The sequence below is a fragment of the Eutrema salsugineum genome, unplaced genomic scaffold, assembly GCF_000478725.1.
Source record: "Eutrema salsugineum unplaced genomic scaffold, Eutsalg1_0 scaffold_2, whole genome shotgun sequence".
Classification (NCBI taxonomy): Eukaryota; Viridiplantae; Streptophyta; class Magnoliopsida; order Brassicales; family Brassicaceae; genus Eutrema; species Eutrema salsugineum.
In genome coordinates this window covers 4,346,929-4,370,366 of record NW_006256829.1, presented here as the reverse complement: position 1 = coordinate 4,370,366, position 23,438 = coordinate 4,346,929, and the positions used below count along the sequence as shown (strand labels likewise).

Genomic DNA, 23,438 nt, shown 5'->3' with positions numbered 1-23,438 from the left:
TATGATTCTTGTGTTAAGCTTCAAATTAGAAGAAGATTAAAATAAAAAAGGACGATTTATAGAATTATTCTCGACGATTGTGATGGGCTTATATATTCGATTACATACTTGTTAAGGGGTTTTGTTTTTTTTCGTCATTATTATTTCCCCTTCCCTCAAGACTCAAGTATCTGCAAAATATGTAACGGTGGTTTTATCGGCTGGAATACATCTCATGTAGCTCCCACGAGGGAGTTTTCCGGCTAACAAACTTGGAAACAACCGTGGCCTCCAATATCTTCAAGGCTTCTTCACTCGTCACTGACCTTGGCGTCTTGTATTGACTCACAGAAGAGCCACGAGACACGGCTAAATTCATGAGCTCCTCGAAAGCGCCACTCCTAACAACTTTAATCTCAAGTGGTCCAATGTTCTTATCATTTTTCCTTCCTTTTCTATACACAGAGTCCAGAGACTCCTCCACGGTGAAGCAGCATTCCTCCATAACCTCTTGGTCGGGCTCTAGCTTCTTATCCTTGACTTTGCTCCCGAGTTCCCAATATAGCACGTAGTGTCCTGGAAACGAGCAAGAATCCACACGGCTAGTGAAGTCGACGAGCATCAGGTCATGTGGCTCGAGCAGGAGCTTCGCGTTTGTCACTGCCTTGAGGAGATCTTCTTCGTAGGTCTTGTCCATGTCGATGCTCAGAACAACTTTCTGTCTTCCCACGAAATGAAATTGTGGCGTCTTGTTATAGAAACCACTCACTCGTAAAACATCTCCCAAACGATACCTATACAAACCTGTAAAATCATATATACAGCATTTGAGAACACAACACATAGAGAGATTCTCAAACAAAGACTTTGCAATGAGTTTTGGGAAATACATTAATTTTGTAATGAAGACTTACCAGAAAACGTTGTGAGAACAGGTTCATAATCATGGCCAATTTTAACATCGACAAGATCAACGACCACAGGTTTCTCTACAGGATCATGACCAGCTTGGTCTTTCACTACCTCTAAGAACTCGAAGTATGCCATATTTGGTATGATGGTGTACGACACATCACAAGGCTTGCACAGAGGATCAACATTGATACCGATGAAACATTCAGAGCTGCCGTAAAATGATGAGATCAAAGGAAGACCACCGCCATAGAATTCCAGCATTGGTATGTACTGTGCCATGGAGCCGGTAACGATAGATTCGATGCATTTAGCATTTGGCCATAGTCTCTTCACTATTCCCTCCCATGATGTTTTACTGCATTCTAGCTCGATAAGACTTGCTAGTTCTGGATTTGGAGCTGTGAGGAACTTACAGATCCCTGAAACACACTGAGCGTCTGTGATCCAGTCGCTGACACGACCAGTCCTTATGTTCGAGCATAACTCATTCCAGTGATCTTCCAAGAACTTGATTACTTTGAGTAAGGTAGAAGCAAAAGGTGCACCGATGCGAGCTACGTTTTCTCGTTGTAGAAGACCACAAAGCAATTGGCAGTACATGCTTTGAGTAGTGTCGGCACAAGACGAAATCTGATGCGGGCTTATCTGTGTTTGATCCCTGTAAATCAAGATAACAAATACGATTAAAGAAACACTCGCAGGACCAAGGTAATGTGAGTGGGAGTGTAATGTGGGAGCAAATAATTACCAGAGAAATGAGTTGGTTGGGTTCACACTTTTCAAAAAACAAGTGATCATAGTCCTGACCATCAAACCAGAGGCAGTCTCGGTTTCTCGGGTCATGAAATAAAACAAGAGAGATTTTCCCTGGCTAAGCCCTTCAACGTGCCTGCAAACAGTAACAACAAAGGGTTTAGGTTTACTTACTATTTTTTTTTAGGGTGGTATTCAACAAAACAGACACAACTGGAGGTTGAAACTCTTTACTTGGAGAGTAGAGGTCTATAGAGAGATGCAAACAATATCCTCTGTTCCAAATCCTCTGTAGTCAAAGGAATCAACTTTGGAACTCCTCCTGAAGTACCTGAGCTGCAAAAAACAATCGCTTCTTCAACTCTTTTTACATATTCTATACTTCATTCTAATGTACATTACTCATGTGTCAACAACTTTTGAAGCAAATTTCCTCTAGAATTTGTTTTTTTGTAAGAAAAGATGTGCCACATGCAATTTCTTAACAGGAAAATCTAGTAAGAGCCTCGATTTAAAATCTCTTACGAAATTCTAGTAAAAAAAATGGTCTAAGTTCTACTTGACAACACCAAAAGCATTAAAATTCTTTTAGTTATCAGAAATTCACATAGCAGAAAACAAAAAAATCTGCACAGAATCTGCAGAGATATCTACATTCAATAAGGTACCTGACCAAGAGAACACTGATGGGTCGATCACAGATAAGATCAGAGGACTCTCCATTAGCGATACGATCAATATAAGACCGATAATCTTCATAGGTCACAACAGGTACGTTCTTCTTGAAGCTTTGCTTATCGAGCTGACCGTTGAGGTAACCTCTAAGATACTCGGTTTGAGCATTCCGTGAAAGTATTGCTTCCAATACGGAATCTTGAATCTGCTTTGCATTACTGGTCACATCCTCAAAAAGAGACATGCAAACTTTTGGGTTTGTTGGATCGAACTTTGGCAACATTCTTGCTGTTTTTTTTTTTGTGTGGTCTGCAACAACAGCAATAACAAAAAGCGAAACCTTAATTCTGGCTTGTATGATAGAATCAAAGTCTTATCACTTGTGAATCATGGAATTGTGTACAAAGAGGGAAGAGCAAAAACCTCTGTTCTGGCGAAGTGAGTGAGATTTGGCCTCTCTCTATCTCTCTATACGGTTGAAAACATTTGAGGGGAGATTGCAGAAAGCAGACAAAAAGTGAGGTGTGGCGAAAAAAAACTGGATGAGTTTCCGATTGACAACAAAGATTTTTATTTCCTTTTTCTTTTTTTGGAAAGATTTAACAAAGGCTTAGAACCAAACAAAAGAAATATATATAATCTTCATAACTTATGTTGAGCACTACAAGGAGATTACGAAATCAGTGACACATTTATTTATTTTTGTCGTCATCAGTGACACATTTATTTATTTTTGTCGTCATCAGTGACACATTTAATGTACATTCGTCCTCGAGTAAAACTTCTCCCACTCCCTTATTTTTTAAGCGTATATAATAGAGATCCTAAACTTTTGAAACAAAAACCATTTTCGATACAACCGGTCAAAAGTCTTGTGTTCCCATTTCTACAAGGCTTCTTTGACCAGGAAGAACAAGTAAGACTACTGTTGACCAAAAAAGAACAAGTAAAGAGTACACCACAAACTATTCTAGATTTTTCACCAATAAAGAAGGAAAAAAATGTTTCCATTTTGTTTTCATATAAATATATATGGATGTGATGCCATCTGTTTTGCCCAGGAATTACGATTAAAGATCCAAATTAAACCAAATCATTTTTTACGAACATAATTTTAAAAATATGTTATTTCGTTCTCCCATGTCATAAATTGTTTAAAGAAGTAATGTAGCAATATACAGAACATGTTCCAGGACATTCCAATGTTCGATATCTACTAGCTGCTTTTTTTTTTTTCAACATCTACTAGCTGCTATTGTTAGAAGAAGCTGCTCTAGTTCAAAACAAATTCATAAAAGCATGTCTTTAGGCACAGAAAGATTTATAGAACCATTACTCGACCCTTGTAATGCGCTTATTATATATATTCGATCATGTACATAATTGTGTTGTGTCTCTTGTTTGATAATGATGATAAAGGATCCACAAATCTTGAAATATATATATAGCGAAATTATACGTATATATTTATTACGGTTTTGTTATCTTTGATTATTATTATTATTTTCCCATCTTCTGAACCTCACGTCTCATTGTCACACTCACACATTATGCGTCTGCGGTTTTATCGGCTGGAGTGGAGCTCACGTGGCTCCCACGACGGAGTTTTAGGGCTAAGAAACTCGGAAACAACTGCTGCATCCAATATCTTCAAAGCTTCTTCACTCGTCACCGACCTTGGAGTCTTGTACTGACTAACAGAAGAGCCTCGAGATAAGAAGAAATTCATGAGCTCGTCGAAAGCACCACGCCTAACAACCTTAATCTCAAGTGGTCCAATGATCTTATCACTCTTTCGTAATTTTCTGTACACAGAATCGAGAGACTCCTCGATGGCGAAACAGCATTCTTCCAAGACATCGCGGTCGGGCTCGTGCTTGACGTCCTTTAATTTGCTCCCTAGTTCCCAATAGAGCACGTAGTGTGCTGGAAACGAGGAGGTATCCACACGGCTAGTGAAATCCACGAGCATCAGGTCATGTGGCTCGAGCAGTAGAGTCGCGTTTGTCACTGCCTTGAGGAGATCTTCCTCGTAGGTCTTGTCCACGTCGATGCTCAGAACAACTTTCTGTCTTCCCACGAAATAAAACTGTGGCGCATTGTTGTAGAAACCAGTCACTCGTAAAACATCCCCCAAACGATACCTATACAAACCTGTATAAATCATATATATACATAGATTTTGTGACACTATTAATTATCTTTTTTTCTTTAACAAATTTTGAAAACGCTTACAAAAGAAAAAAAAAAACTTACCAGAAAAAGTTGTGACGACAAGTTCATAATCATGACCGATTTTTACATCCACAAGATCGACGACTGCATGGTTCTTTGCGGGATCATGACCAGCTTCTTGATGATCTTTCTTGACCTCTAAGAACTCAAAGTACCCCATACTTGGAATGATGGTGTAAGACACGTCACAAGGCTTGCTCAGAGGATCATCATTGATACCAATGAAACATTCAGAGCTTCCGTACCACGATGAAATCAAAGGAAGACCTCCGCCATAGAATTCCAGCAATGGAATGTACTGAGCCATGGAGCCGGTAACGACGGCTTCGATGCATTTTGCTTTTGGCCATAGTCTCTTCAATATTGCCTCCCATGATGTTTTACTGCATTCTTGCTCGATCAGGCTCGCTAGTTCTGGATTTGGAGCTGTGAGGAACTTACCAATCCCTGAAACACATCCAGCGTCTGTGATCCAGTCGCTGACACGGCCAGTCCTTATGTTTGAGCACAACTCATGCCAGTGATCTTCCAAGAAATTGATTACTTTGAGGAAGGAAGAAGCATAAGGTGCACCGAGGCGAGCTACGTTTTCACGTTGTAGGAGCCCACAAAGCAACTGGCAGTACATGCCCTGAGCTGTGTCTGCACAAGTCGAAATCGCATGCGGGATTATCTGTACTCGATCCCTGTAAGTCATATAACAAACACAATAAAGAAAAACTGGCAGCATCAAGGGACCCTAATAAAAAAGGAGTGAACGTAATGTGGGTCAGGTGCAAAGGTTTTATTGAATTACCAAAGAAATGAGTTGGATGGGTTCACGCTTTTCAAAACACAAGTTATCATAAACCTGACCATCAAACCAGAGGCAGTCTCGCTTTCTCGGGTCACGAAATAAAACATGAGAGATTTTCCTTCGGTTAGACCTTCGATGTGCCTGCAAATAGTAACAATAAAAGGTTGGGTCTTACTTAATTTTTTTATGGTATCTAACAAAACAAGACACATCTTAGAGTTTGGAACTCTTTACTTGAAGACTAGAGGTGCATAGAGAGATGCAAACAGGATCCTCTGTTCCAATTCCTCTGCTGTTAAAGGAATCAACTTTGGAACTCCTCCTGAAGTACCGGAGCTACAAAAAACAATCGCTTCCTTTAACTCTTTACATATTCTGTTTACTTTAATCTATTGTGTACGTTATTGAAAGTTAAACAAACTCATGCATCAACAAGTTTTATAACAAATTCTTCTATTATATAATACTTGTAAGAAAGAGGAATAAAGTAAATGCATGTGTGGTGTATTGTTCTGAAGGTACCTGGCCAAGAATAGACTGATGGGTCGATCACAGATGAGATCAAAGGGCTCTCCATTAGCGAGACGATCTATATAAGACCGATAATCTTCGTAGGTCACAATGGGTAGATTGTTCTTGAAGCTTTGCTTATCGAGTTGACCGTTGAGGAAACCTCTGAGGTACTCGGTTTGAGCATTACGTGAAAGTATTGCTTCCAACACAGAATCTTGAATCTGCTTTACGTTGGTGGTCACATCCTCAAGAAGAGACATACAAGATTTTGGGTTTGTTGGATCGAACCTTGGTAACATGCTTGCTGCTTTTTGATTATCTTCAACAACAACAACAACAACAACAAAAAAAAACCCCTAATTCTCTCGCTTATGTGTTAAAAACACAGTCTTGTCACTTGTGGACTACTAAATTGATTACAGAGCAAACCTGTGTTCTGGCCTCTCTCTATCTCTCTACGCTTTTAAAGGATAGACTGGGATAAAGCAGACAAAAGGTGTGGTGTGGCGATTTGTTCGTGTGCCGGAAACTCTGGATGAGTTTGGAATTTGGTAACAGATTTTTTTTTTTTGGCACACCTAATCCCAAGTACGATTCTCTTCCTCCAGTGTAACTTTTTTGTGTCCACACTCTTAACATGTATAACCTAACTTAGCTTTCATCCTAGTTAGTAGTAACATTACAGGTGATATAGAAGTGTTTGTGAGTTGTGACATCATCCAAAAAATTGATGGAAGTTACAATTAATGTCTAAATTAAGCCAAGTTACAGGAGACTCTGATTTAGCTCTGTTTCTTAATTCCTCTGTTTTGAGTACTAAATGACTAGGAAGCCTTTATTTATCCATCTCTAAACAGATTACCCCAAACATAGCTAAAAAAGATAAAATATTAGTACACCATTCTTTAATCAAAGCACGAGTTAGCCCCCAATTGTGTCTCGTTGAGACTTGTAATTGTGAGACTAAACTCTCAGCAGATAAGGAAAGACGATGAAATAATATAATGTATCATCATTATATTATCAAGACTTGAAATCGGAAAGCAAGAACAAACCAAGCAAATAATCATTGAAGCTAGACTAGCACGGGAAGAACCATCGAGCATCAGAGAATTGTATGGAGGAGAAGATGCGTTGTGGCAAAGGTTCCATCTTTTGGGTGGTGAGATCATAGACAAATATGTGACCTGGATCCTCTCTCCCATGGTCGAGCCCACTGAAATAGATAGAGTTTCTTTTGATCCCTGGGATGTCTTTGGCGAAAACAGTGATACCTATGTCGTAGATCAATGACTCATCGCCCAAAGAATCGATCTTCACACGCTCGCCGTTCACGTGCTTGTAGATACGAAAATGCCATGTTTTGCAGCTAAACTTTATACATGCTACACCCAAAACATCTCCAGATACTGAGACTGCAACGCGTGTCCTGAAGTCGACTAGCTTCTCCCAATAGAGTTCATCATCTTCTTCATTAAGCCAAGAGGGAAAATCATAATGATTGAACCAAAAGGAAAGATGATGCTCATCAACTTCGCGTGGGATACCATCTCCTGAGAAATCCCAAGTCGTGACAGAACAATACTTTTGATTATAGACGTAGAGCTTTTGGTCCTTGTGATTGTAGAGCAAATCTTCATTCCATCTGACCATCGGAAACTCGTGCCACTTGTTATCCCTTTTCTTGATAAATGTAGAAGACTTGGCCATGTTCCATATAACTAGGTAATCTTTGGTTTTGTTGTCTATCCAAAAACATGCTCGCTCGTACTTTAAGTCTGCTCTAAGATACTGAGTAACGGGTAGATTAGTCCTCTCCCCAGTTAAAGGATTGAGCATGTAGAGATCCCGTAGAGGACTTGACATTAGGAGCCAGCTACCACAAGTCGCTAGACAACGACTCTTGAAAAAGTCAAGACCGAGATCTCTTGTTTTGTAGACTCTTTCTGTGTCGTCTGGGACGAACAAGACACAACTACTTTCTTTGTTGGTTTCCTCGTTGCGAGGGAAGAGAACCAGCCATGGAATCTGATTTCGGTTAGGGACACAGCCTCTCGAAGCAGAGTGCCACGAAGAACATACTGATTTTGCTCGACTGAGAGCTGTGAAACTCAATCGTTTGAAAACGCATCTCAGCAAATCCGGACAAAGCTCCGACCAGTTGAAATTCCCCGGGATTTCTTCCTCGACTGCTTGTCTACGCCGCCGCCAAGTAGCTAACTTTTTGCCCTGTCCCATTCCTCAAAATCGAAACTTCTTTGACGAAGTTTTAACTTTCATTGACTTACAAAGCACTGGATGATTAGGACTCGTAATTTGGATAAAACCCTAAGCTCGGTTTAAGAGTTTATTTATGGTACTAATTAATTAACTTATACACGTTAATTAACTTATACACACGTTAAGAGTTTTAATTGAAAACTGTATTTTGCTTCTTGTAGTGAACCGCAAACAAAATCGGTTTTTGTCTGTACCGGTTAGTCTGTCCGAGTAAGCAAAAACATCGAACCGATAAATGGTAGCAGCAGTCGCACAAATCCACAATTACCAAATCAATCAGTTCCGCGCGCGGGTGGGAATGGCTCGACACGATTCGCGTTCTAGGTCGCCGTCTCGCCGCCGACGCTACTCTCGCTCGCCTCTCACTCATCGTAGCAGCCGTCGTAGCAGGCGAGACGGCAGCCGCGAACCCTATTCATCAAGGTCTGCAACAATCTTTCTTCCTTAACAACTTTTCAATTATGTGGAGAAGCGAATCTCTCATCTTAGGGTCATGTGGGGAATTAGATTTAGGGCTTTACATGTTATAACGAAGTCTTTGTTAGATCCTTTTTTCTATGTCATATATTGTTTCAGTAAATCTATACAGAACATGTTGGTCGAAAAATTGCTAAACTTTCTTAACTTGACTTTGGTGTTTGCAATAGACATTCTATAGCCATTAAAATTTTCGATATCTAGCTAGTTTTTAATGTAGAAGAAGCTTGTCTAGCTCAACACATATTTATAAGAGCAAGTCTCCATTTTTATAGGCACAGGAAGAGCAGATCTCCTACACCGAGGCAACACCAAAGGGATAGAAGTAGTTCGCTGTCTCCCTCCTCCACCGAGCATAAAATGGCAATGGAATTGAAGAGAGAACAGGAAGAGAGGGCAAGGTAACTGATTAAATGTTGTTTTGTCTTTCATATTCTTGTATACTTTCTCAGTTTTGTGTATAATAGGCAATGTAGCATTTTGTTTCCGTGGGAGTAGATTTCCAGATTAGGGGAATATATAAAGACCCTTGAGTATTAAGAATATTAAAACCTTATATTGAACCAACGCATGCAATTCGTAGAGTTTATTTGCTAGTGAGCTAGTTGACATGCGCGAAAGGGTAATATGTTTCTTGGTTTTTTCTAGAGTTGAAGGAAAAAATGTACTTTTGCTGTGTTCAATGACATATTGCTGGTTCTCAGTTTTGAAAGATTGTTATCAGAAGTAAACTTTGTGATATCTTGTCAACATCTTCGTCTCCTTATCTAAAATTGATTTAGTGTTGGAGACAGTGAACGGATGATTTACTGATCAATTTAAGCGTTAGCAAATCTGACCTAGAAAAGGTACTCTTGGCAAGGCTAGTGTTTTCAGTATATCTTGTAACTCTGTTTTTCCTGCTAAATTAAGATTGCAGCATGAGGCTGAGCTCAAACTACGAGAAGAAGAGTCAGCACGGCGGATTGAGGAAGCAGTGCGGAAAAATGTCGAGGAGAGGATGAAAACTGAAGAAGCTAAAGCAGAAATAGAAAGGCGGACGAAGGAAGCCTATGAAAAGATGTTTCTTGAAGTGGAAATACAGCTGAAGAAGGAAAAGGAGTCTGCCTTGAACGAGGCAAGAAGAAAGGAAGTAAGTCTAGTTGTTTGTTCCATGTTTGCTGCTCTATTCGTTTGGGTGTCTGGTTTTGCAATACTTGCTGCTTACTGAAAGTGAAAAAAATGGGAAATTAATCAAGGAACAAGCTCGGAGAGAAAGAGAAGAGCTGGATAAGATGTTAGAAGAAAATAGTAGGAGGGTTGAAGAATCTCAGAGGAGAGAAGCAATGGAACTTCAGCGGAAAGAAGAGGAAAGGTATAGAGAATTGGAGCTGATACAGAGACAGAAGGAGGAGGCTGCAAGAAGAAAGAAACTGGAAGAAGAAGAAGAAGAGATTAGAAAATCCAGCAAGTTATCAAATGGAAACAGATCGCGATCCAAGTTGCAGTTCGGCATGGGTTTATAATTAAGAAACGTTGATGAAAGGCGAAATCTGAAGAAGCTTTTGCTTTGTATTAGAGAATAGAATGATACAGATTACTCATCCAAGCAAGCATGTAAAAACCAACAGTATTTAGGGGACCCTTCTTAGAGTTTATTATTTGTTTTACCATGTGGATTATGAAACAAAAAGAAAAAAAAGAAGAGCAAAATCCGGATTAAGTACTCTAGCACATTTCCGGATTAGATCTTAGGGAAATAGCATGTTTTCACATGTTTAGGGAAGCTGCGTCAATCATTCTGTTTTTCAGATAGTCACTTGGTTTAAGATAAACTTATTTGGGGCGTATTAATCCCCCACTTCTTATGGTATTAATAAGCATTGACAAAGAAAACGTATATAAAATCACAGAAAACATTATGAATTTTAATATGACCATAAAACTAAAAACATTGATGTAGTATTAACCAAAAATACTACTCCATATTATTATTGGGTGATCGTTGGTCGGGGCCATTCTATAAAGTATAAACTCATTACTCTTATGTTGTGATTGCTACAAGGCTACGAATAGACTCCACAGCTATGTTTTTATTTATTGTTTTAAATCTTATATATTAATTCAAATGGGAGATCTGTTACATGCTTTTTTTTTAATAGATGATAGAGTTTCTACTTATTAATTTGGACCTTATCCCATTATATATAATTATTTTAGAATCGGATCTATGTCTGATCAGAACGGTTTTAATTAGTTTGTGTTCATACTCTAAATTAAATAGCTTTTGAGTTTGGAATCGTCCGAGCATGTACATTAGTGATCTTTTAAGAGAGGTTCATCAGAATATAGTATTATTATTTTTTGGTTTTGAGTTTATGGAAGAACCTGTGACAATTTCTAGGTTCCATTGGTAAACCTCAAAATGGGGTTCACCAAAAAAAAAAATAATAATTTGTGCTTACATAACTATACACAGAATTATCGAAAAAAACATAACTATACACACACACCCATAATCACATCAATGTAGAGCTTGTGAAACAAAAATTCAACCAAACAGTGTAATGAAAAACAGAATAATCTTTATTCTCTTTTGTGCTTTTTGTAAGCTGTTCAATGTATCGGCTACAAATTGCCAGGTATGTTTCTACAAACATATAAGCATCTATACATAGTTTCAATTCAGCTGATTTCAATGTAGGTGTAGTTTCTACAAACATATAAACACCTATAAACATATAGGCTTCTCAAATATACCTTGAGCTGATCAACAAAACGCTGACGCTGCACCACAGGGTCATAATGGAGGAAGCTTTCGAGCAATCCACTGATTTCTCCGGCTCTTCATAGATATAAAAACATACCAATCAGAACAAAGATAGTAAAGCAAAAAACAGCTGGTAATCAGGCCTAATGATCTATGTTCATTCTAACAAATACAAAGAAATAATAATGTGATTACTATAAGCAGACAAAACTAACCTGAAGTCTGAAGGTGGCGTCGCCCTCGGCTTGTTCCACATTGTGATTCATATGCTGCTTCTGCTGCGTTACCTTTCCAACAAGAGATTTCACTTTCTGGACCTTTAGCCTTCCAAACCTTGCAGTTACTCCTCTAGAACGCGAACCATTTCTTCTCGTAGATTCTGTCATATCCCTCGATGACATATCAAATACCAAACCATCAAAAAAAGCAACGAACACACTTCGTAATACTATAATTACGATTCCAGTAAGGATACAGAATTCAAAACCAAATATTCATTTGGAGAGCTACTAAAACACTTGACGGAATTGAAGACAGTAAATCGGAGGAAGGCGGAGGATAGAACTCATCCTCTTGACCTTCCAGTCTGATTACGATGAACCCGTCATCGCTGGATTCGTTAACGACCTCACTCGAGGCTGAAGTTTCAAGTGGCCGCCGAGTGAAGCCGGCTCTCGCTAACACTCCTCCTCCTCCGCCGTTACGAAACATCCGTGCAGTCTCCCTCCGATTACAAACTTTATTCCTAGTCGTGAAAGTAAGAGAAGGTGGTGGAGCTCTCGCCAACATCTCAAATCGGTTTCACGATGAACAAAATTAAGGAGGAAGAAGTATTACTTGGATGCTCTGATGGATACTCGATGATTGGAACAGATCTACTCCGGTTGATTTTGCGTTTTCTCCGATCAGCCTTCAAATCCCAAAAATCGCTTTGGAAGACGAAGAGAGACGAGTGTAGAAAAAAAATGAGATGAGAAAAAAAAATTATCCCCAAATTCTTCTCCATTTTTGACGAATCACAGTCTGCCACGTGGTCATGATACCAGCTCTTCAGCCTCTTCCGGACGATACCAGATCATCAAAAATAGCACATTTTTCTTTTTAAAAAAATGGATTTCACCTCAAACTTTGGGCCATGAACTTGGACTGATCCGCTGATGGAGATGCTCTCATATCTAAGTATGGTTAGCTTAGCGTGTTGTACAAATAATAAGTAAGTTATTCCCAACCTTACACTTAGAAAAAGAAGGAAACAACTAGTTTTACACAATTTTTAATAAAAGGAACTGCTACAGCTCGTTTAATCAGCTACTGTAAAAGAATCGTTGAATATAAAAGAAACAATAAAAATATGTGAATTATTGAGATGAAAACTAGACAAAGCAGTAAAGAAGATGCACGTAACATGAGTATATTATTGAGATCTATGACTATCCATCCACTTAAAAGTTGCTATCCTCACGTGCATGGAAGATCATCATCATCATTTTATCGGGCGAAGTTCCACTCTCGACGGAATCAACGGAACGCAGCCGCAAATTTTGAAATTTCTGAAGCCGAAAGCCTGCTTAAAGTATCTTGTCATATAGATACCCGTACGCCCAAGTCAATATCAAAAAGATAACTCTTGAAAAATTTGCTAAATAGAATAAAGATAGATTCGAGCCCCTTAACAAAATAAAAAAAATAAAAATAAAGATAGATTCGAAACTTCATATTCTTTTCAACTTTCTTCCTTGAATAATTTTCCGAGTGTTCTCATTTTTTTAACGGCATATCACTCTCTGAATGTAATGTAATGTAATTTTCAAATAAAATTTAGGGAATATTTGTCATATAGTTAAACTTTCAACTAAAATTAATAAAAATTACATCTGAAATTTTAGGGACATATTTGTATACATGGGAATTATTTTCTTTTATCAAAACATATTCGGCATCATTAAAAATAGGTAAACTTAGATGACAAGTAGTGCAACGACTGTGTGTGAAACTTGTGTCGTATAGTAAAACTTTGAAAAGAAAAATTGGAAAGATTTACATATTTTGGGACTGACAGATGATTAGACTGGGTCCTGGGATCTGAAAGATGGCCCTCAAAATCACGCACTTGACGTAACGAAGTGGGATGGGACCCATTTTTCCCTTTGCCTTTGCGCATGCGTAACTCTCAAGAAGCTCTTTAATTAACTTAGTGATCCTAGATATATGATCAGTATTTTGGAATAGAGCAACCCGGACATGCTTAGATACGGCCTTGCGTTAGAGTAATGTGGAATATATGCAAAAAATATTCTGAATCCATCATGAGGAAGGCCAATCAAAACTCGATGAAGAATCTGATGAAAGGTTTAGACGGTGTTTAAAGTACTATCTTTGGTGGGCCAAGCTCGATCTAAATCTCAAGACCAAGTTTTCTTTGTCCTTCTCTGTCATGTATCAATAAATACATTAAATAAAAAAGAAACCTCCAAAATAATATAATCGAATGATTTATGTACACAAATACGTTCTTAAGAATAAACATGAATATGTGGAAATATAAGAGGTGTCAAAGAAAAGGAATAGGTGGAAAGATAAGTCTCATATTTACAAGTGAACACGTTTTTATTATTTAAATGATTAGTGTGATTGCGATATTCGTCGTGATCATCTATGATTGTTTGAGCACATATAAACCAAAAAGGAAATTTTGTTTGGTCACATCTACTCAATGCTTATCCAACACTTCTCAAATGATATATACCATTAAATATAACCAAACACTTGATTTCTTGCAAAACAGTAGCAAATCTAGTATACATTTTTTATAAGGGAATATAGTATAATATATTTTACATATACAATAAAGATTTTGTTTGAAAATATAATCTATTTGTACATTTTCTGTTGCTTTTAGAAATAATCTTAGTAATTACTAATAAATTTGGCACAGTGAAAAGCTTTTATTCAGATCAAACAAAAAAACTATACGTAATCTGGATCAAACTATTTAAAGAAAGAATGTTTACAATATAATAATGATAAAAAAGTAAAAGGAAAGCTCCACTTTTAGGGAAAAAAAAAACAGGAAAAACATTCTGAAAAATGAATACGTCGGAGTGTTTGTAATTGAGCAATGACATATAAAAAAAAACTTACCTTATTTTAACCAATTAAATAGAGGTTTTCTTATGTATATATATATATATATAATCTTTTGAATCTACTAGGGGCAGTTGCCTCTACTACCTTGTACTTAGATTCATCCTAGCGCGAAACCGAATGTAACATTTCCAGTGATTAGTTAGGTTTCAAGATATAAGATGATATCTACAGAAAAATGAAACTATTTTGACCGATCCAAGTTAAATAAGAGATTTCTTTGGTTGTTACGATACATTATTCAAATCATATTTTCAGTTATTCAGTTACAATGGTTTTATCATCTGTGACGACAAATATATATAATTTCTTTATAATAAATAATTTAAAATATAACACGAATATTCAATAATCTACGATAAATGGTTTTCTTTATATAAAATGCATAATGTACAACATTACCTTTACAGTTCGAAACCACGACAAATGATACAACATGTTTTCTATTCAAATTATATATATTCATCCAATTAATACGACCGGCGAAATGACATGCATATAGTTCACAAAATTAAACTTCAGAAAAATCCAAAATTTATTAACAGTCGAGAAAAAGAAAACAAAATGTTACACCTATATATTCGTTTATATTTTCGGTGCAACCTCCTCGCCTCCATTAGCAACAAAAGGTTACGGAAAGAAAATATAAAAAAAAAAAACATGAACGAAATGGTAGCGATTTAGAAAACTGATCCGACCAACATTAATAAAATTATATTATTCTCTTGGGTAGCTATAGTAATGGTAACCATAGCTTTTCTCTTCTTCATGCTGCTGCTGCTGTTGTTGTTGTTGCTGCTGCGTCTGTTGAGAAGTGAACGTGGAAGAAGAAGATGAAGAAGGCGTTGAGAAAGGCTGTTGCTGCTGACTGAAGAGACTTGACGTGTAGTATGATAAATCAACGTCATTGTTACTCGTAAGCAACTGAGCGTATTGAAGTATGTCCTGGTTATAATTCGTTGGCCACGAAGTAGGAGCCGTAGTAGTAGTAGATGGACCAAGCCGAGGAGGAGGTGAATTCATTAACTCACTACCTCCTCTTGGTGCATGATCAAAGCCCGTTTGAGATGCAACGTAGGTTGTGGTCGAGGGGCCTTGGACGCGTTCAGGGAAGTTGAGCTTAGCCTTGGTGCCTTTGAATTTGAGGGCGGCTCGGTCGTAGGCTAAAGCGGCTTCCTCTGCTGTCTCGAAAGTCCCGAGCCAGACACGGGCTGCTTTCTTCGGGTCACGAATCTCGGCCGCCCATTTGCCCCATGGTCGCTGCCTTACGCCTCTATAGTGTCTTCTTCTTGGTTGATCTTGAAGAACATGTAACAGAAAATAATTATTGCATGTGACAAAAAAAAACAAAAAAGAATTATTGCATGTGCAACTCTACATGCATTAGAAGATACTACGTGTGATTTCAATTATTAGTTACAGCAAGGGAATAATTTAAAAGAAATTTAGTTTAAATGTTTATTACTTGAAAGAAAAAAAAATGGAGGATGATATACTTTTAATTAAAGATGCTGCAACTATGTAAACTACGGAATTTTAATTTGCACAACTTCTATATACTATTCCTCTCATCATAAACTTACATTTTCAACTGTTAATTTAGATGGAATATATATAGAGGCCTTAAATTTGTCATAAGTTACTTCAACCCTGAGATTATATATCGGGTTATTTCTTTGCTTAATGACTAGACATATTGATGTGAAACCGAAATCAAAGCTTAAAACATATTTCCGACTTCTATATTTAACCATCTGGAACTTATCAAACAGCTACATGCATGAAATTGAAATTTACAAAGGAAAAAAGAAACGAACTAATTAATGAAATTTGAGCAAATCGTCCCAATATTTATTCACAAAGGAAATTGTCATCAATTGAAAATTTATTAGTCTATAAATAATTACCTGGATTTTTGTTTCTATGTATGATTAATTTCAGTCGTGTTTTTTGTGCATACAGGATGACACATAAAATATAATCATTTAGCATTCAGATAAAATAAAATGTGATATGATCATATGATGTTGTGACAATCACTCAATCAAAATATAAACTAAGACTTGATTTTTGATAGCTACTTTTGGGTGTGATTCGTATGATATATTTGGCATTTAACACACCTAAAAAGCAAAATTAATCGTGTTAAAATACTTCAAAATATTTGATAAAAGGACACGTATATATATATATATAAAGTTGATAAAGAATGATCGAACTTCGAAGACAACTAATCTGAAACGAACAAAGGAACGAGCGGAGTCAAAATAACTCCTAATTAGTTAGGTAAGAAGCCATATGTAGGCTATATATATGTTTGACGAGGTGAGACCTGGGTTAATAAATATCATTTAATTTTGTACTTTAAAAAGAAAAACAAAATCTAGATTTATTAAAAAAAAGGATAGCCACGTAGTAACCTGATCGGTTGTTCAATTCAAAGACAAAGAAGGAAAGTTCTTTACGGAAAGTAAATTAAATGACAGATGCATTGAACCTGAATTCGAACCTAACCTATACAAATTCCATTTTCCCCCTATATTAATTGTTAAGTAAGAAATTCGAAATAGCAAGTCTTTAGTTAGTTAACTTATATATTAAAACAAGTTGCATCAGCTAGGCTATAAACACGATTAAGTTTCTATAAGAGACATATGATGAAGATATTTATGGATATAAAATAACTAATTAATTACCTTGGTCTTGTTGAAGTTGATCCGATTTATCAAGCTCTTGTTTGACCGGCGGGTCTGAGCTTTCTTGTCCGTCAGATGTCGGATACTCGATGGCACGGCTGAGAGAAGAGATCATGGCGGTGACATCAGACTCGTTCCAAGTCGGATTCTCAGCCGCCGACGCTTCCGGTGGAATTGCTCCTTTTCCATATCTCTGATCCACTTTTACAACAAAAAAAAAACTATGTATGCACAAGTATGTAACACACGCACACACACACACGCAGAGAAAAGGAACAAGAAGTGTGTGTATATATATGTAAAAGACTTTGAAAAGAACTAAGTTTGATTAAGTAGGGAATCTAAGGAGTAACTAGAGCATGGAGCTTGGCGTAAAGATGAACAAACAGGTTGGGAGCAAATAAGGGTTTTCTTGACTCTAGGCTTATATTGATATTATGAGGAAAGAAGAGGTGAAAAAGAGGGTTTATAAAGAGAAGGATCTACAAGAAAAAAGAGGATAATTACTTCAATAATATATAATAATTAAAATCTTTGGAATGGTGCGGGGTGGGACCGTTAATTGAGTTCTTAGTTCTCTTTTTCCCTTTCGCAATCTTTATTTTGGGAGCTTAGCTTCGCATGTTTGGGCAGCAGTGTTATGCACAAATTTGGAATGATTGCAAGAATATTGTGTGTGTTTTTTTTTGTTACATCAACGAGATTTGATTCTTTGATTGGTAACTTGGTATATATATTTATCTATATTAGCTCCGAAACTAATTGGATGGTTAGGGTATCGGATATCCGTTGTAATTACGAAATTCGACTATATGTGTGTTTGATTAATTGATTAATTCTGTATAAAGAAATTTATTAACACAACTTTTATATGTAAGTTATCAGAAATTCAAAAAAAAATGATATAGCTAAAACTTAGTTAATTAAGAGTGTTCATAGAAACGTTTAAAATTCTTATTTTGTTAGTATTTTGAATAATTATATATATATATATAAACACATAAATTATTGATAGATTTATAGTAAATTTGGACGGTAATACATCTTTTAAGGATAAAATATGATAATTATGTTTATTCAATTCCGTTGAAAAATCACTTAGTTTTACTAATGACTATCATTTAGACCAAATATTAGAAGAAGAAAAGGAGAAACACCACTTAAAATATAATATTTTGTGAATTCCTAGTCTTTTTTATATAACTCTGTCTTTCTTTGGTTTCCTTGGTGGAGTTCAAGAGCACATTAAAAAAGAACCAAAACAAAAAATCGAAGGTTGACGCATGCTAAGGAGAGTGTGGACGAAGTTCTTTAACATAAAAGAGATTAAGAGAGTGTGGACGAAGTATAAACTGTAGAAGATAAATAATACAAAGGGAAAAACATTTTCAAAAATAACAAAAGCGGCCTGATTCGTGAATCCAAAAAAAAGGAAGAAGCAAAATAAACAATACATTTATGGGACCCATTCCAGTCGAAATCTCAAAATCCGCTTCTCCTTCATTCTCCACGACGACTAGGTTGGACACAAAATTCGCTTTCTCAAAATATATCGAATCAACCAAAAATGTTTCAACCAAAAACTCAAACTGTAAATGAATTATTTTTATTTAAATATAGAAAAACAAGACAAAGCTAAAGCAAAGACGATTTATTATGACCGAACTAGCTCTAACCAAATACCTTGATATACGAAGTCAAACTAATATTCTTTCAAAATTATACATACCAAACCAAGCCATAATTTTTTTTTTTAATTCGTTTTTTAGTTTCTTGAAGCCGGTGTCCAAAAAACACAGAAACAAAACGAAACTATAAACCGGATTGGACCCCTTGGTATTTTGGTAGCCGTGGCTCAGGCTCAAGGCTTGTGAAGTGTTTGGTCTCATTTCAAAGCTCTTTGGGCATTTCCTAAGCCCATTACTCTATAAACCCATTTCTAACTTCCACTCTGTTTTCATAAAATGCTCTGTTTTTCGTAAGCGAAAATGTCAATGTATTTTGTTTTGTTGCACATTACATCGGAAAATGAAATCAGGTCTTGCTCTGTTGCTCAATATATATATATTAGAAATCCACATTCAGAAAAATTAGTACACAGCATAGACACATGTACATTTAATTGCACAATCCAGATCAACGATTCCACACCAAGTTACTTGGACCTAAATCCAAGGAAGAACAATTTCAAGAACTGAAGAATTTGGCAACCACACATGCCTCCATAAACTCAAAGGCCTTTTCTGATTTAATGCATCTTGGAGTCTTGTATTGACCGATGGAAGCACCTTGCGAGATGAAAAAGTCCATGAGAGAGTCAAACGTCCCTTGACGCACCACTCTTATCTCCAGAGGCCCAATTGATCCGTCTTTGAACCTACATCTCTTGTAAACATTGTCAAGAGAATCCTCCATCACTAGACAGCTTTTGGAGAAGGCCTCTTCATTGAGCTCCAAATACTTCTTCTGCTTTTTATTCTCTCCCTCTTTGGCCTTTACTTCCAAATAAAGAACGTAATGACCCGGAAATGTTGAGGTATCAGCATAGCTTGTGAAGTCTACAAGAATGAGTTCCGATGCATCAAGAACTAGCTTCACTTGACTCACGGCCTTGAACAGGTCTTCTTCGTTGGTTTTGTCGGCATCGATGCTCAAGACCACGTTCTCTCTTCTTACAAACTTAAACTGAGGCGCGTTGTTGTAGAAACCAGTCACCAATAGAAGATCTCCCACTCTCATTCTATACAATCCTGGAAAAAAGGAAGAAGATATTCACCAAAATTAGCTAAACCATGTAAGAAAAGGTTTGTTTATAGAAGTCATCAGTTGTTGTTTTATAAGCTCACCGGCGAAGTTTGTGACCACAGGTTCATAAGTGCATCCAAGTTTCACATCTTTAAGGTCGACCACATCGCGCTTGTCTCCATCCATTGGTATGAACTCAAAGTAAGACATGTTGGGCATGAAAGCATAAGAAACATCTTCAGGTTTGCACAGAGGATCAAGATTGATCCCGAACGTAGTCTCCGAAGAACCGTAAGTTGTTGAAACGAGAGGCAAGTCGCTGCAATAGTAGTTCAACGTGGGAACATACTGTCCCATTGAACCCGTAACAACGGTTTCAATGTATTTAGTCTTTGGCCAGATTCTTGTGACTATACCTTTCCAAGAGTTTTGTTTGCATATCGTTTCGATTGTGTCTGCTAACTCAGGAAGTGGCTCTTTAAGGACCAAAGACACCGAGTTTCGACAACCGAGGTCTGTGATCCACTCGCTGAGTTGGCCTGATCGGATGTTTAAACACAACTCTTCCCAATAAGTTTCAAGAAACTTGATTGCTCGGACCATGACTGAAGCGAAGATGGAACCCATTCTCACAACCTCGTCTCTTTCGACCAAGCCACAGAGCAAATGGCAGTATAGACTCTGCGTGTTGTTAGGACATAAGATGACTTCATCAGGGCTCGTGTACGAGTAATACCAGTTAGATGGCCGGTTCTTGAAATAGTCGCTCTTGAAATAGCTGCTGGTTGCGACTCGAGCAGGCAAGCCAGAAGGAGTAATTGATTCTTGTTTAGTGAAGAGAAACATCATCCCTTTTCCTTCCTCCAAACCTTTCACATGCCTAAATAGAACAAATAGGAGAGTTTTGTTCATCATCATGTGTCTGATCCAAATTATATAACATAATGGTTAATACATATAAGAGAAAAAAAAAAAGTATTGGACTTACTTGGTTACAACGTGCTTACGAAGATCGTATGCGAATGTTAAATTGTCCAAGTACTTGTGGTTCCATGGCATCATCTTTTGTGCTCCTCCCGAAGTTCCCGAACTAGAATTACAATTCAAGAATTTTAGTTTTTTTTTTATATATATAAGAGATTAAAGAAACTAATCAATAGAGAGAGAACTTCTTATGTATACCTTAGCAAGAAACCGGTAATAGGGCGGGCAGATATGACATCTGATGACTCTCCATTAACGACACGATCGATATAAGGCTTAAGATCTTCATAGGTCACCACCGGTACGTTCTTCTTGAAGAGCTCTTTATCAAACCTGTCGATGTTAAAACGTTGGAGGTACTCTGTTTTTAGGTTAGGTGTGAGTATCTCCTCCAACAATTTGTCTTGTATCTGCTTCACGTTGATCGTTAAATCCTTCAACTTCTCCTCCCATCTTTCGTTGTTATCGGAGATTGGCTTCATATTTGGTTCTCTTCTAATTTTTGATATGAAAACTTGAGTGAGCACTCGATTCTTTCTCTTCTAATTTGATATGATAACTTGAGTGAGCACACGATTCTATATATAGCAAGTTTGTGAGTCTCGGTCAATATTTAAATGATATATTTAACCTTGCAAAAATCCTACAGTTTGATATGTGTAATTGATTATACGACTCAAGACCGTATCGTGTGAACGGTGACATAAGATGCTTCATGTTTGTATTTCAACAATTGCAAGTATATGAATATACGTGTACTATTGAGAGGAGTAATTCAGAATTTGAGAAGAATAAGTTTTTGTCCAAAAAAGAAAAGAAACTATAGCAAGTTTCAAGGAAACTCCAGTTTTATTAATTCGTGAAATTTCGAAGACAATTGTATAGGCTTAATATATGTGTAATTTTGTGTGTTAATATATATGTTCTATTCGACATATTTCCGCGCTTGTAAAACTTCGAAAGTATTTTTTTAATTATTTAAAATAATTTTAGACAAGTTATTTAGTGCTCTGCGTTTGTCAGGTAGCTGATTATTCTTTTCTCTTTTTTCTTGAACAGTCAAGATTATGAAACTATCGGTTTTTAGTTGGTATAAATTCATGACGTCTAATAGAGTCAGGAAAATGTGGAGAAAATAAAGGGAAATTCAACAAGAAATTTCTCCACAAATTGTCCTTCCAAATTAAGTTTAAACTTTTGCAGAAGAAAATATATACACAGAGACCACAAAGACTCTACATTAAGAGTTCAATATATATATTTGAAAATTTTTGGTCAACCAATATTAAACTATATTTTCAGAAAAAAATATTTTAGTTGCGAGTCTTGTGAGTCGTGAAGTGAGTAGACTAGAAGTTACAAACGAAGTTTCAACATAATTTTAATCGGAAATTTCTGTTATAATTTCTGTGATAAGTATGGTTTTTTCTTTCTTTCTTGGAATAGGTAAAGATACTCAGAAAAGAGAACGAAACTGAACACAAGACTTTGAACTCACCTGCAGCAGACTCTCCTTTCTTCTCCAGATTTGATTCACTCAATTACAATGGATTTTTTCCATTTTGGACATTTGTGAAAATGCATTAAATTTAAACTCAAACAAAAGTAAAAATAAAATTCAAGAATCAAAATAGCACAGTACGATTACAATTGTACTCAGTTATTCACTGATATTATATTATATGGTTCTCCCGTTAGCTCCAATCGTAGTCTTATCCAACCCAACGGTACTATGTTTTTTTCTTTTAACTAAACAGCTCAAACATTGTTAAATTTACTTTGATTTAATACAAATGCGTTTTTAGCTCAAAAAAGGAAAACGGCAAATTCCTTTCTAATATATATTTGTGCTTTCTTATATTTTCTTCTCTTCCTTTCGTTATCTTCTCTTTTTCCATAATTATGAGTTGTAAATTATTTTACATAGTTATGAATTATAATATTTATTTTCCATCCCACTAACTTTACTCTATATACGACCGTTTCTTTATTCTGATTGTATTAACTAAATTTATATTTCTTTTTACATGTTGAAAAATAGTTATTTTTAAATACATCTCTCAATGAAAATATATAAGAGAATTATAAAATATTGACTGTGATAGTACTTTAACGCTTGAATTGAGAAAATTTACATTCGTTATGAAACCATATACATTATTATTCCCTTTTTAGTTTTTTTTTCAAAATAATTTAAAGTTAAAAATATATTATATAAAATGGTATCTGATAAATAAAAAATCCTCAATATTTGATAAATTTGATAATACTAATATTTTATAAGTTTTAAATTTACGTGTCTCCCGTTAAAGTAATTTCCGTATTTTGATTACATTTAAATTTCCTGATTTTACCAAGTCCGATGCTCGCGCTCTCATCCGAGCCATTGTTTCGCAAGAGCAAATCATGGAGATATTCGGTCTCCTTTTTGATATTCAAGCTCTAGCAGAACTCTTCTCTTCTGTGTCTGTGTCGTTAAATTTCATAAGTAGATCTG

General features: G+C 36.4%; 7 protein-coding genes across 11 annotated transcripts; 1 reads left to right on the top strand and 6 right to left on the bottom strand.

Annotated features, from left to right (window-relative positions):
• Positions 1-42: 42 nt before the first annotated feature.
• On the bottom strand, positions 43-2,900 carry LOC18018738 (indole-3-acetic acid-amido synthetase GH3.17). Of its 2 annotated transcripts, XM_024156734.1 has the most exons (6): positions 2,746-2,900; positions 2,316-2,631; positions 1,882-1,983; positions 1,643-1,783; positions 894-1,552; positions 43-783 (listed from the first exon to the last, which is right to left on the bottom strand). In XM_024156734.1, the coding sequence occupies exons 2-6, from the start codon at positions 2,603-2,605 to the stop codon at positions 194-196; spliced, it is 1,782 nt and encodes a 593-aa protein (XP_024012502.1). In that variant the 5' UTR covers positions 2,606-2,631; positions 2,746-2,900; the 3' UTR covers positions 43-193. The 2 variants fall into 2 exon arrangements, with proteins under 2 accessions (XP_024012502.1, XP_006399829.1); XM_006399766.2 differs by having other exon boundaries at positions 2,316-2,900.
• Positions 2,901-3,886: 986 nt separating this feature from the next.
• On the bottom strand, positions 3,887-6,177 carry LOC18018737 (indole-3-acetic acid-amido synthetase GH3.17). 3 transcript variants are annotated; one of them, XM_006399765.2, is made up of 5 exons: positions 5,876-6,177; positions 5,588-5,689; positions 5,354-5,494; positions 4,579-5,243; positions 3,887-4,476 (listed from the first exon to the last, which is right to left on the bottom strand). In XM_006399765.2, exons 1-5 carry the CDS (start codon positions 6,163-6,165, stop codon positions 3,887-3,889), a joined length of 1,788 nt encoding a protein of 595 aa, XP_006399828.1. In that variant the 5' UTR covers positions 6,166-6,177. The 3 variants fall into 3 exon arrangements, with proteins under 3 accessions (XP_006399828.1, XP_024012377.1, XP_024012376.1); XM_024156609.1 differs by having other exon boundaries at positions 5,408-5,494; positions 5,876-6,165; XM_024156608.1 differs by having other exon boundaries at positions 5,588-5,705; positions 5,892-6,165.
• A 556-nt stretch (positions 6,178-6,733) lies between these two features.
• LOC18019330 (F-box protein At2g05970) lies at positions 6,734-8,104 on the bottom strand. Its single transcript, XM_006399764.2, has one exon. It carries the CDS (start codon positions 8,102-8,104, stop codon positions 6,947-6,949), a length of 1,158 nt encoding a protein of 385 aa, XP_006399827.1. The 3' UTR covers positions 6,734-6,946.
• Positions 8,105-8,411: 307 nt separating this feature from the next.
• Positions 8,412-10,397, top strand: LOC18019329 (uncharacterized protein At1g10890). Its single transcript, XM_006399763.2, has 4 exons — positions 8,412-8,569; positions 8,899-9,024; positions 9,536-9,755; positions 9,862-10,397. Exons 1-4 carry the CDS (start codon positions 8,445-8,447, stop codon positions 10,126-10,128), a joined length of 738 nt encoding a protein of 245 aa, XP_006399826.1. The 5' UTR covers positions 8,412-8,444; the 3' UTR covers positions 10,129-10,397.
• A 776-nt stretch (positions 10,398-11,173) lies between these two features.
• LOC18019328 lies at positions 11,174-12,579 on the bottom strand. Of its 2 annotated transcripts, none has more exons than XR_002899712.1 (3): positions 12,210-12,555; positions 11,588-12,117; positions 11,174-11,447 (listed from the first exon to the last, which is right to left on the bottom strand). XR_002899712.1 is itself a non-coding variant. In XM_006399762.2 (3 exons), exons 1-3 carry the CDS (start codon positions 12,376-12,378, stop codon positions 11,403-11,405), a joined length of 378 nt encoding a protein of 125 aa, XP_006399825.1. In that variant the 5' UTR covers positions 12,379-12,579; the 3' UTR covers positions 11,174-11,402. The 2 variants fall into 2 exon arrangements, 1 of the variants encoding a protein (XP_006399825.1); XM_006399762.2 differs by having other exon boundaries at positions 11,588-11,751; positions 12,210-12,579.
• A 2,425-nt stretch (positions 12,580-15,004) lies between these two features.
• LOC18019327 (ethylene-responsive transcription factor ERF113) lies at positions 15,005-17,651 on the bottom strand. The gene is made up of 2 exons (XM_006399761.2): positions 17,213-17,651; positions 15,005-15,814 (listed from the first exon to the last, which is right to left on the bottom strand). Exons 1-2 carry the CDS (start codon positions 17,325-17,327, stop codon positions 15,234-15,236), a joined length of 696 nt encoding a protein of 231 aa, XP_006399824.1. The 5' UTR covers positions 17,328-17,651; the 3' UTR covers positions 15,005-15,233.
• A 1,590-nt stretch (positions 17,652-19,241) lies between these two features.
• Positions 19,242-21,509, bottom strand: LOC18019326 (4-substituted benzoates-glutamate ligase GH3.12). Its single transcript, XM_006399760.2, has 4 exons — positions 21,140-21,509; positions 20,946-21,047; positions 20,059-20,837; positions 19,242-19,962 (listed from the first exon to the last, which is right to left on the bottom strand). The coding sequence occupies exons 1-4, from the start codon at positions 21,421-21,423 to the stop codon at positions 19,400-19,402; spliced, it is 1,728 nt and encodes a 575-aa protein (XP_006399823.1). The 5' UTR covers positions 21,424-21,509; the 3' UTR covers positions 19,242-19,399.
• Positions 21,510-23,438: the final 1,929 nt, after the last annotated feature.

Excerpts from the sequence above, each read along its gene's own strand:
- LOC18018738 (XM_006399766.2), bottom strand. The coding sequence starts at position 2,605 with ATGTTGCCAAAGTTCGATCCAACAAACCCAAAAGTTTGCATGTCTCTT. Across the intron at positions 1,984-2,315 it reads ATCAGTGTTCTCTTGGTCAG|CTCAGGTACTTCAGGAGGAG; the intron begins GTACCTTATTGA and ends TGTTTTTTGCAG. Across the intron at positions 1,784-1,881 it reads TATAGACCTCTACTCTCCAA|GCACGTTGAAGGGCTTAGCC; the intron begins GTAAAGAGTTTC and ends TACTGTTTGCAG.
- LOC18018737 (XM_006399765.2), bottom strand. The coding sequence starts at position 6,165 with ATGTTACCAAGGTTCGATCCAACAAACCCAAAATCTTGTATGTCTCTT. Across the intron at positions 5,495-5,587 it reads TATGCACCTCTAGTCTTCAA|GCACATCGAAGGTCTAACCG; the intron begins GTAAAGAGTTCC and ends TACTATTTGCAG. Across the intron at positions 4,477-4,578 it reads TGTCGTCACAACTTTTTCTG|GTTTGTATAGGTATCGTTTG; the intron begins GTAAGTTTTTTT and ends TGATTTATACAG.
- LOC18019330 (XM_006399764.2), bottom strand. The coding sequence starts at position 8,104 with ATGGGACAGGGCAAAAAGTTAGCTACTTGGCGGCGGCGTAGACAAGCA.
- LOC18019329 (XM_006399763.2), top strand. The coding sequence starts at position 8,445 with ATGGCTCGACACGATTCGCGTTCTAGGTCGCCGTCTCGCCGCCGACGC. Across the intron at positions 8,570-8,898 it reads CGCGAACCCTATTCATCAAG|GCACAGGAAGAGCAGATCTC; the intron begins GTCTGCAACAAT and ends CCATTTTTATAG. Across the intron at positions 9,756-9,861 it reads ACGAGGCAAGAAGAAAGGAA|GAACAAGCTCGGAGAGAAAG; the intron begins GTAAGTCTAGTT and ends AAATTAATCAAG.
- LOC18019328 (XM_006399762.2), bottom strand. The coding sequence starts at position 12,378 with ATGGAGAAGAATTTGGGGATAATTTTTTTTTCTCATCTCATTTTTTTT. Across the intron at positions 11,752-12,209 it reads GTATCCATCAGAGCATCCAA|AATCTACGAGAAGAAATGGT; the intron begins GTAATACTTCTT and ends GGGATATGACAG. Across the intron at positions 11,448-11,587 it reads ACGCCACCTTCAGACTTCAG|AGCCGGAGAAATCAGTGGAT; the intron begins GTTAGTTTTGTC and ends ATATCTATGAAG.
- LOC18019327 (XM_006399761.2), bottom strand. The coding sequence starts at position 17,327 with ATGATCTCTTCTCTCAGCCGTGCCATCGAGTATCCGACATCTGACGGA. Across the intron at positions 15,815-17,212 it reads TCAACTTCAACAAGACCAAG|ATCAACCAAGAAGAAGACAC; the intron begins GTAATTAATTAG and ends ATGTTCTTCAAG.
- LOC18019326 (XM_006399760.2), bottom strand. The coding sequence starts at position 21,423 with ATGAAGCCAATCTCCGATAACAACGAAAGATGGGAGGAGAAGTTGAAG. Across the intron at positions 21,048-21,139 it reads ATTACCGGTTTCTTGCTAAG|TTCGGGAACTTCGGGAGGAG; the intron begins GTATACATAAGA and ends TTGTAATTCTAG. Across the intron at positions 20,838-20,945 it reads CGTAAGCACGTTGTAACCAA|GCATGTGAAAGGTTTGGAGG; the intron begins GTAAGTCCAATA and ends TGTTCTATTTAG.